This window comes from Neopelma chrysocephalum, unplaced genomic scaffold, assembly GCF_003984885.1.
Source record: "Neopelma chrysocephalum unplaced genomic scaffold, ASM398488v2 Primary Assembly neopelma1_138, whole genome shotgun sequence".
Classification (NCBI taxonomy): Eukaryota; Metazoa; Chordata; class Aves; order Passeriformes; family Pipridae; genus Neopelma; species Neopelma chrysocephalum.
Window position 1 is genome coordinate 1814203 of NW_020897800.1, and position 9952 is coordinate 1824154.

At 48.0% G+C, this 9952-nt stretch overlaps 1 protein-coding gene across 1 annotated transcript in view; it reads right to left on the reverse strand.

The window, feature by feature from the left end:
• SIK2 (salt inducible kinase 2) overlaps positions 1-7653 on the reverse strand; it is a 34959-nt gene extending 27306 nt beyond the window's left edge. Inside the window, exon 1 of the mRNA XM_027699271.1 lies at positions 7495-7653. Coding sequence (XP_027555072.1) covers positions 7495-7644 — 150 coding nt within the window. The 5' untranslated portion in view covers positions 7645-7653. The remainder of the gene's footprint in view (positions 1-7494) is intronic.
• Between the last annotated feature and the right edge of the window lie 2299 nt (positions 7654-9952).

The following is a 9952-nucleotide window of genomic DNA, read 5'->3' on the forward strand; positions in this document are numbered from 1 at the left end:
GTTGCCACTCTAAAAACCATGCAAAGGATAAAAATACTAAAGAGTGCTGAATGTATAAACGCTGTTTATTCACCCTGAATATCACATTATTAATGCTGAAGCAGGAGCAAACAATGTAAGTCACACAAATGCTCCCAATTATAACAGCATTTCACAAACTATTGAACATGGGAGACAGCTGCTGAGCAGGAGACAAAATCCACAGGAGGTGAACCTCATTATCTCCAGTAACACTGATTAGGGACCCACCTGAATTCACAATTAACTATTTATTGACTTCATTTCACTCTGCTTTTGCTCCACAACCTCTTTAGAAGTCCCTTGTCTCCCCCAACCAACGGGAAAATAAGATTCTGCTCTGAGTGATTAAATGGTAATCAGGGAAAATCGGGTTGTGAGATGCAGGAGGTTCTTTTGCAGAGCTGAAGCAGAACAAGACTTATCTAAAACAGACAAAATTTTCAAAGGGTAGCTGTGGGATTTTCTTTTTGAACAACGTCTAAAACTTTTAAGCAATTTTTAAAAATAATGCAGAACTCCCTAAAACAATTTTATCAAGAATCAACAAACATTTATAAGAATATTGTCATATGCAGCCATTAAAAACAAGCAAAAAAGGCCACATGCTACAAATTTTACACCATTAATTGCACGGCCTCTATTCTTCATCACATGGAGCTGAGAAACACATGGAACAGTGATGCTCAAGGTGGTAAATCCTAAAAAATAATAATCACAAGTCTCCCTTTGAAAGTTTCTGCCTTTGGACTATGAGGACAAAACCCATGGAAATCAAGGACATTGATCCTGCTGCTGTTTGTTACCCCCCATTCCAATCCCATTCCTTCCAGCTCCACTTGGGGTTTGCATAAAAATAAAGTGAAGCCACTTTGTCATTCACACATTCTGCCCTGATGCCAGGAGGCAGCAGAGGATGCAAATAATAATAATTGCTGCAGCTTTAGGGGAAAAAAACCCCACCAGCAGCACCTTTCAGCCTCCCCAGCCCAATTTAAGCTCACACCTCATAAAAGGACTTCTGGTTCCTGCTGATTTTTTGCAGGCACCAGTCCTGAGCCTGAGGAGAAATCGCTTCCCTAGAAAGCCCCAGAGTGTCAGAGCAACCAGAGCAAAGCCACAGAACCTCAGATACCAGGAAATATTTATTAAAAACAAGCCCTGTGTCACATTTCTGCCCTTCCTCTCACTTGTTTTATCCCGTCCCTCTGCGCTCAGCCAGAGACAGGAGCTGCTTTCTCCTTCATCCTGCACATCTCTGCTTTTCACACCCATTATTTGGGGTTTCAGAGGGCTGGAACCTGCTGTTTCTTCCTTACAAATCAAAAAAAAGGGTTCTTCTGGAGCAGTGTGACATTCCTGGCACACAGTGGTGATGCACCTTCCACTCCAGGAACGAGGCATCTCCAGTTTGGGAGATGAAAAGCTCCAAAAATCTCCAGCATTTTACCCTGAACTCTGCACTTCCCACCTTCCAACAGCAGCAGTTTTTTAACTTTGGTTTCCCAGATTAAAAAAAAAAAAGTATCCACTTCCCTCCAAAACCCAAGATAACTCATTTGTCCTTCTTCCCTTTTAAAGATTAAGTACTTCCAATTCCACTCCAGTTTCTCAATAACAAGTGCCCACTGCAGTTTTATGTTTTCTGAGGTTAATGATGCTCTGCAACCATATAAAGTCAGTTCCTAAACAGTGAGCAATTTCATATAAATAAAAATATAAGTAAGCAATTTCATATAAATAAAAATATAAGTAAGCAATTTCATATAAATAAAAAAAGGGCATTTTGGTTTTTTTTTGTCTTTACACGGTTAAAATCCTTGAGCAGCTCTTATTTCCTGAGCAACCACCAGTAAAATGTGATTAGAGGGAAGCAGCATTGAAAAAAAGAATAATAAAGAAAGAATGGGTGATATAAGTTTGGGAAGCATGGCCACAGATCCTGCTCTAACCTCCACTGCACTTTCTGGCCAAGAGCAGTGAATCATGTTCCAATGTTTCCTACTTTCTTCCTTTTCCAGAAGTTTCCTATCCCATCTCCTTGCCCGAAATAAAACAGCTCTCCAAGGCTGTTGAAAGACTGAAACCAAAACCTTCTTCAGGAAAAACAAGTCTTCAGGGCACACAATCCCTGGGAGCAAAATGGATCCAGAAAAACCCTCTTTTTCAAGAGTTTCGAAACATTTCCTTCCCCCTCCCCAAAGCCACAAATAAAAACTGAGTGTAGATGTAGAACAGGTCACAGAAGGTTAATGCACAGAGTGACCTCCTGTTGTCCATCCACACAGACCCTCCCAAAAAATTATTAACACTGCCATGTGTCCAGGACTTGGATGAAAACTGCCACGGGAATGTTTTCACCAAGACATCACCAGGTAATTGTAAAATGCTTTTTATTAACACAGCTAACACTGAACTCCTCGAAAAATCACATTATATGTTGGAAAACAAAGTATTGCAGCACCGTGGAATGAGCCAGAAAAGTACTTGCTACCTCTGTTATCATGTTAAAAGGTGAATTTTGTGCTGCTGCATCCATAATCTGTCCAAAAATCCCAAACAGGAGCTGCATCAGTCAGTTGACAGCCACCACCAATGGATTCATAAAAGTGTGTGTTGTGTAACCACAGGTAAACAACCCTAAGCACAGCTCTCTGCTAATTAGGAATATCTTATTGGAGCTACAAACTAAGGGAGAACAAACTATATTTCCAGTTTAAATGGGTTTTTGGTTTAAAAAATCCCACCCCATTGCATCAAAACCATGATTTGTCTCATGGTGTGGAGTCACTTGGGACCATCCAGAGGGTTTTTTAACACAGTAAAAGCCTCCTTGAAGGAGGAAAAAATTTGCTTTTTGCAACCCTTGTGCAATTCTCAGTGTGCATATTATACATGTGCACGATGTATATATTTTATATGTGCATATTACATATGTGCACAATGTATATATTTTATATGAGCACATTATACATGTGCACAATGTATATACTTTATATGTGCACATTATATATGTGCATCTTCTATAGGGGAAGCAGCACAGGAGCAGCTGCCACCTCTTCTTCCACACTCAAATGCAGATTAAACATCTCAAGTCTATTCTGCATCTTTTAACTTTCACACATCCTGCCAGGGCCAGAGAGGATTTAGAGAGAAGAACCACTTGGAAATGCTTAAAAATCCAGCCCCATCTTTCATAATGATGTGAGGAGGAACAGAGCATTCAGCAGCTCACTCGTGTCCATGAGCTCAGCTGGGTCACGATGACAGGAAAAGGGATGTAATTCTTAGAGGTGGAGAAGCTCCTTCAAGCCATGGAACAGTTTCCTATCTCAAAGAGTGTGTTTTGTTCCTAAATACACAGCCTGCCAACAACTACTAGCAACAGCTAGAAACAAACAACAAAAAAACCCCCAGCCAAATATCAATATATAATATTAGCACAAAATTCTTCTGACAAGGGAAACAAAAGGGGGATCCCGTTCCTTCCCTTCCCCCAGCACCAGTTTTTGCTGCTCAAAGGGTCACATTCCAAAATAGCTTTGCAACTTTCGTGATTCCCCCTAAGTTGTAAAATATTAGGGATAGCACATATTTCCTTCCCTCTTTTACTAGACTGGAGTTTTGCTCAACCCTCATCTGACATCTGGGAATTGAAGCTGCCAAGAAGTGAAGATGAAATGATTGTCAAAGAAGATGAAAAGTTCTTCTGCTCTTCAGCTACTCCAGCTTTCAGTTTTCATTGTTTGCACGTTATTCACTTAATTCTTCAAAGAAAAAAAAACAAGGCAAAACCCAAACACTCCAAAGCAAAAACCAAACCACAACACAACTTTTCCCCCCCCAAAATTCACATCCAAACTGTCCCTGCCTGTGTCCCACCTAAGCACACCTGATCAGCTAAACTGCTACCACAGTTCCTATCAGGAGCTGGAGGTTTCTTTAATTTTTATTAAATTTAAATTTTTATTTAAAAATTATTATTAATTTTTTTTTTGCCAGAGAAAAATCCAAAGTCCCTGTAACCCAGCAGGCAGTTAGAGGCACAATGTGACCCACAGGGACATAAAGAACTTTATTTTCACCTGGGGAGCAATGCCCAGTGTCCCTCTGTAGGTGATTAATCCTTAGAGGGTGTTGGTTACAGAGTTTTGGGGGTGGGTGGGGAACACGACTCTCTCTCTCTCTCACAGCCTATTCACAAAGACCTTCCTTCATCCTGAAAGTGCTTTTTCCAAGCAGCACCTTCACCTATTCCAAGAGCTTTTCCATTATTTCACACGACATCCTATTTCACCAGGAGCAAATCTCTGTCTTCTTCAACTTTCTGCTCCCAGTTACTTCTGTTCTCTTTTCTTTCTCCTTCCGAGAGGAGGGGAGAAAAAAAGAAATAAAAATCTGTTGCTTATTTCCACGCCTCATTAACAGAAGTTACCCTGGGATCACAGGATTTCTGGGCAAGAGGATAAATGAGCGTGGCAGGAAAGCACGTGCCCTCAACTGCACTGGCAACAAACACTCAAACAGGCAAAGCAAAGGTCGAGGGCAGCCCTGTCCCCCCTCTGGGGCATGGACTGGCAGTAAAAAGAGTCAGGCACCACCTCTATTCCCACAAATCCCCCCCATTTTCCTTAACTTTCACACTTCTCTTTGATTAATTGTGGAATTTTAGGGTTGTGGGAATGTGGGATTGACGATGAGGTTTCTGACTTTGCACACCCCTGTCTGCTTTCATGCCATTCTCACCTGTACTCTGCCATTCTATATTCCTATCTGCAGGTTTTCCATAAAAAGGATGGATTGTACATCATCTGTAAGTGCTGACATTCAAGGCAATAAGATCCCATCCTTTTTAATTTGATGGTTATTGGCCGGGCAGAGTTGTGTAAAAACAAAACCAGCAAATATTTTATAGGTCAAAACCACACAAAATACTGATGTTAAACGAGGCCAACGACAAAGAGGTTCTGAATTTAAAGGGTTTCAAACAGGGATGTTCAGGAGAAACTCAGGCAAGGAAATAGTCCTTTTAAAACAGCTTCTCTGAGCAAGTCTCAGCAGCAACACAGCACAGACCTTCCTGCAGCAGAACACAAGCACAGCCTTTCTAAAAAACTGAGTGTTCTTCCCCTGGAGTTTTATTAAAGGCACAGAGAAATTAGCAACTCAAGAAATAGTTTAGAACAAGCTTGAAATATGACCTGCTTTCCATCTGGAGACATGAACAAGCAGGACTTCCACTCTGTGTGCTCAGTGATCTAACAATCAGATGAGGTGCTCCAAACTGGAAGTGCTTATTGCAAATAGTATTTGGCTGGAATTTATTTCCTCTGACATCACCAGAAGTAATCTTAATAGGGTTCCCCTTCCTCAAAGGCCATGTAAGTACTTCCAGCGACTAACTCAGCAATTAAATTCCAGATAAACACCTCCTGCATCTCTTACTGCAGAAAGACGATGCAGCTGCACTAAAAAAAAAAAAAAAATCAAAGACCTTGACACAAATCTAAAAATCACACAGAAGGTAAAGAGGCTTCTGACTGCACAGAAAAGTTAAAAAAAATATCAAGACTGTATTAGAATGGACTGGAATTCAGCAATTTCTTAAGACATGGGTGAAATAAAATCATACTAGAGTTGAGAAGCTGCTGAGCTCTAAGTTTTCTGTAACCTTTGTTATTTTGAACAATGCTAAACAAACATACTTTCTAAAAGTACAATACAAATAAAAGATTAAAGTTCTCACCCCCATCACAGAGGCTGCCAAAGAAATGAGAACTGAAGAGCAAGTGACAACTTAATATCTTCGAGTGAAGCCTTTACAAGTTTGGCATCTGGCAACAAACTTGGGAAGGGAGCACTAACACAGCCAGGGCTTTGCTTGGCTCTTCAGGAACAGCAAGGAAGGGCTTAAAAAGAACTGTTAGGAACTTGAGAAATAAGAAAAATTGCTGTTAACCCCTGGGATGCAAAGCTCAGGTAGCCCTGTGTGGCCAGGGCAGTGTAAGCACCACGGGTTTGCTTCCCTCAACTGAGCATTTCTCCATTCCTGCCAGGAATGATTTTGCCACACGAGCCCACGGTGATGAATAAACTGCAAGGTCTTTTCAGTTTTCACTTTGTACTTCAGGAAACATTTGAATGACTTTTGTCAGGCACAGAGCAGCACGGTAACCTCTTCTTCAGCAAACAATGAAAGCAGCCAGAGCACAGGCTTACAAAAACCTCACCTCTAGGTGTAGTGACTGAAACTACCTAAGAGCAACATATAGGAGAAAGCTGATCTTTCAGAGCCATTACTCTCACCAGATACCTTATTTTTTTTCCCTCCCTTTTAAAGTGAACACGACTGCATTTTATCCACCCAGACTGACAATCATTTTTGTTTTAGGTAAAGCACAAGGTATTAACAATAATCACCGGGTAATACCCGGGGGCGGTTAAACAAAGAGGCTAAAAATGGTTGAATTTGGTTAACTTGCAGGATGCTGGACGGAAGGATTCAGGACACACACAAGTTCCTCTGCCGGAACGGATAACCCAGGGAGGGAGAAGCACAGCTCATCTGCAAGCACCGGCCGGGTCAGGACACCGCGACAGACCCAGGGCATGACGGGGGGCACGACACAAGGTTTGAACCTCCCCTGCTCACACAGGGAGCGCTCCCCAACTCACCCACCAGCCGCCTGCCCTGCTCGCCCCGAGGATGCTCGGGGTCCGGAGGGTGCCATCCTCGGGGGTGACATCCTTGGGGTGACATCCCCGAGCACTCGCCCGCGGCCTGAGCCACAAGGGCTGGGAGGAGGCGTTATCCTGCCCTTCCCGGGGCAAGATGAAAGCAGGAAAAACCGACCCGGCTGCTGCAATAAAATAAAATATCCCCTTCGCCGCGGGAGGTGCCGGAAGGAGGGACAAAAGCGGGCGAGGGGCGCGCAAGGGAATACCCGGCTCCGGGGGCGGGTACCCCCATTCCGGGGCCGAGTCCATCCCCGGAGGGGTACCCTCATCCTAGGGCTGGGTACCCCCAGTGCGGGGCTGGCTCCATCCCCGGAGGGGTACCCTCATCCCGGGGGAACACCCCCATCCTGGGGCCGGGTACCCCCAATCCGGGGCTGGCTCCATCCCCGGGGCCGGGTACCCCCATCCCCGGTGGGGTACCCCCATCCCCGGGGGATACCCCCATCCTGCGGAGGGCACCCCCATCTCGGGGCCAGCTCCACCCCCGGAGGGGGCACCCCCATCCCGGAGCCAGGTACCCCCATCCCTGGCGGGGTACCCCCATCCCCGGGGCCAGGTCCATCCCCGGGGGGTACCCCCATCCTGCGGAGGGCACCCCCATCCCGGGGCCAGCTCCACCCCCATCCCGGAGAGCCGGGTACCCCCATCCCGGGCGGGCTCCATCCCCGGGGCGGCAGCGGAGCGCGGCGATGCTCGGGGCGGGACGGGGGGGTCGGGATGCGGCGGGAGCGACCTCACCTCGCTGCGGGTGATGCGGTGCCGCGCCAGCTTCACCACGGCGAAGTTGCCCTTGCCCAGCGTGCCCTCGATGTCGTAGAAGCCGACGCGGACAGGGCCGAGCCCGCGGGGCAGCAGCGCCGGGGGCCGCCGGGGCTCGGCCATCACCATGCTGGGCTCGGGGGGCGGCGGCGGCGGCGGCTCGGGGCTGCTCGGGGGTCGGTGCTCGGCGGCCCCGGGGCCGCGCCGCCCCCTCCGCCCGCTCCGCCCGTCCCTCCGCCGCCGACGGACCGACACACGGACACCGAGCGGCGTCACCGCGCGCGTCACCGCGGGCGGGGGCTCGCCATGGAAACCGGCGGCGCGCCCGCCCAGCGGGGCCGAGCCCGGGCACGGGGTGGGGACAGAGCCGGGAGAGGGGACGGGGGAGAGCACGGGGGATGGGGAAGAGGACAGGGGATGGGGATGCGATGGGGAAGAGGACGGGATGGGGATGGGATGGGGAAGAGGATAGGGGATGGGGATGGGATGGGATGGATAGCAATAGGGGTGAGAAAGAGGATGGGGATAGATGGGGATAGGGATGGGGAAGAGGATAGGGGATGGGATGGGGAAGGGGATAGGGAATGGGATGGGGAAGGGGATAGGGAATGGGATGGGGAAGGGGATAGGGAATGGGATGGGGATAGGGAATGGGATGGGCATGGGGATGAGGATAGGGATGGGGACAGAGATGGGGATGGGGACAGGGATAGAGGTGGGGATGGGGACAGGGACAAGGATGGAGACAGGGATGAGGATGGAGGGGGAATGGAGGTAGAGACGGAGAGGGGGGAATGGAGGTAGAGACGGGGATGGGGCAGTGGTGCTGAAGGTCGATGGGTCCCCCAGGCTCCCCCCACGGCTTGGTGTGGGCATCCCCTCCCCAGCTGTGCCCCCCAAGCCCCCTCCTGCTCTCCCAGCTCGGTAGGTGCCCCACAGTGTGGCTGTAGGAGGGGGTCAGACCCACCCCCTGCATTAATGAGATCCCCTGTCAGCCTTCTCTAAGGGGCCCAGCTCGTTAGCAGGACGAGGGGAAATAGGTCGGCCCCAGGTGTCTCTCCAGCCCTAAGTCAGGGGCTCCATGCACTGAGACCCTGAGCTGCTGCACCTGGATCAGACTTTGTGGGTCCTGAAGACAGAAATCCTCTCTCCCTGGCACTGAGCAGCTTTTCCAGTGGCCCCAGTTATTCCAGATCACAAAGATGCCTCTTGTTGGTACATCAGCCCCCCAAAATCCCACTCAGATCACACAGTACTGAGTGCTGGGTGCAGCTCTGGGCCCCACCATTTCAGAAGGTGCTTGGGTGCATCCAGAGGAGGTTAATGGAGCTGCTGGTGGGGCTGGAGGAGGAGGGATGTCCTGGGAGGGACAGCTGGAGCCTCTGGCTTCATCCAGCTTGGAGAAAAGGAGGCTGAGGGACAACCTCCTGGCTCTCTGGAGGGGATGTGGAGATGGAGCTGCTGAGCTCTTCTCCCTGGAATCCAATGACAGGACTTGTGGGAAGGGCTCAAAGCTGCATCAAGGGAGGTTCAAACTGGATATTAGGAAGCATTTCTTTACCAAGAGGGTGGTCAAACACTGGAACAGGCTTCCTGGAGAGTGGGTCAATGCCCCAGGCCTGGCACTGTCTGACAGGCACTTGAATCATGCCCTAATGACACACTTTAACTTTGGTTTTTCCCTGAAGTGGTGAGGCAGTTGGACTAAATAATTTTTGCAGGTCCCTTCTATAACTAAACTATTCCTCTATTTATTTCCTGCACACCTGGAAAGGCAGATTGGGGAGCTCTGTTAGGCCCTTTGACATGAAATGCTTAGAGGACCTTCAGGGTTGACAATGTGTGAAAAAAGTTAAGGCCTTTCGTGCTAAATTCCCTTTCCAGTACTAAGTCCACCAGGTCTGATTTGTCTGTGCACTTATACATGAGCTTGCTTTCATTTCAAAAATGCCATTTCAACTCTGCAGTAATCTTTGCCCTCCTGGTTCATGCCTGTCCCTCTCTGACCACTCTCATCCTCTGCCCCATCTCAGGCTGGAGGACTCACTTTGGGTACCAGGAATCATCCCTGGAATCTCTGCTCCATTCCACTGACCAAACAAGGCACATCCAAAAGCTGATGGAACAAGAGGCCTCGTGTCTTTTGGATCAGCAACACAGCCACAGACCTTTTCTGATGCAAACACAGCTCAAAACAGAGCATGGCCACGAACAGAACAAGTGGAAGAATGCAAGGAACAAACTTGTGCCTCTTGCTTTCCCTTTTTTGTCCAGGTTTTACCCATAAAGCTGTGTCATACTTGTGAAAAGTTGGTTAAATTTGTTCCGTGTCAAACAGGGATGACTGTTCTGCAAAGGGAGCTGAAGTTCTCTGTGCAAAAATTAATGCCTGTCCTTCCCTGTTCACGAGATTCTCTAAGGAATGACATTTGGAGAT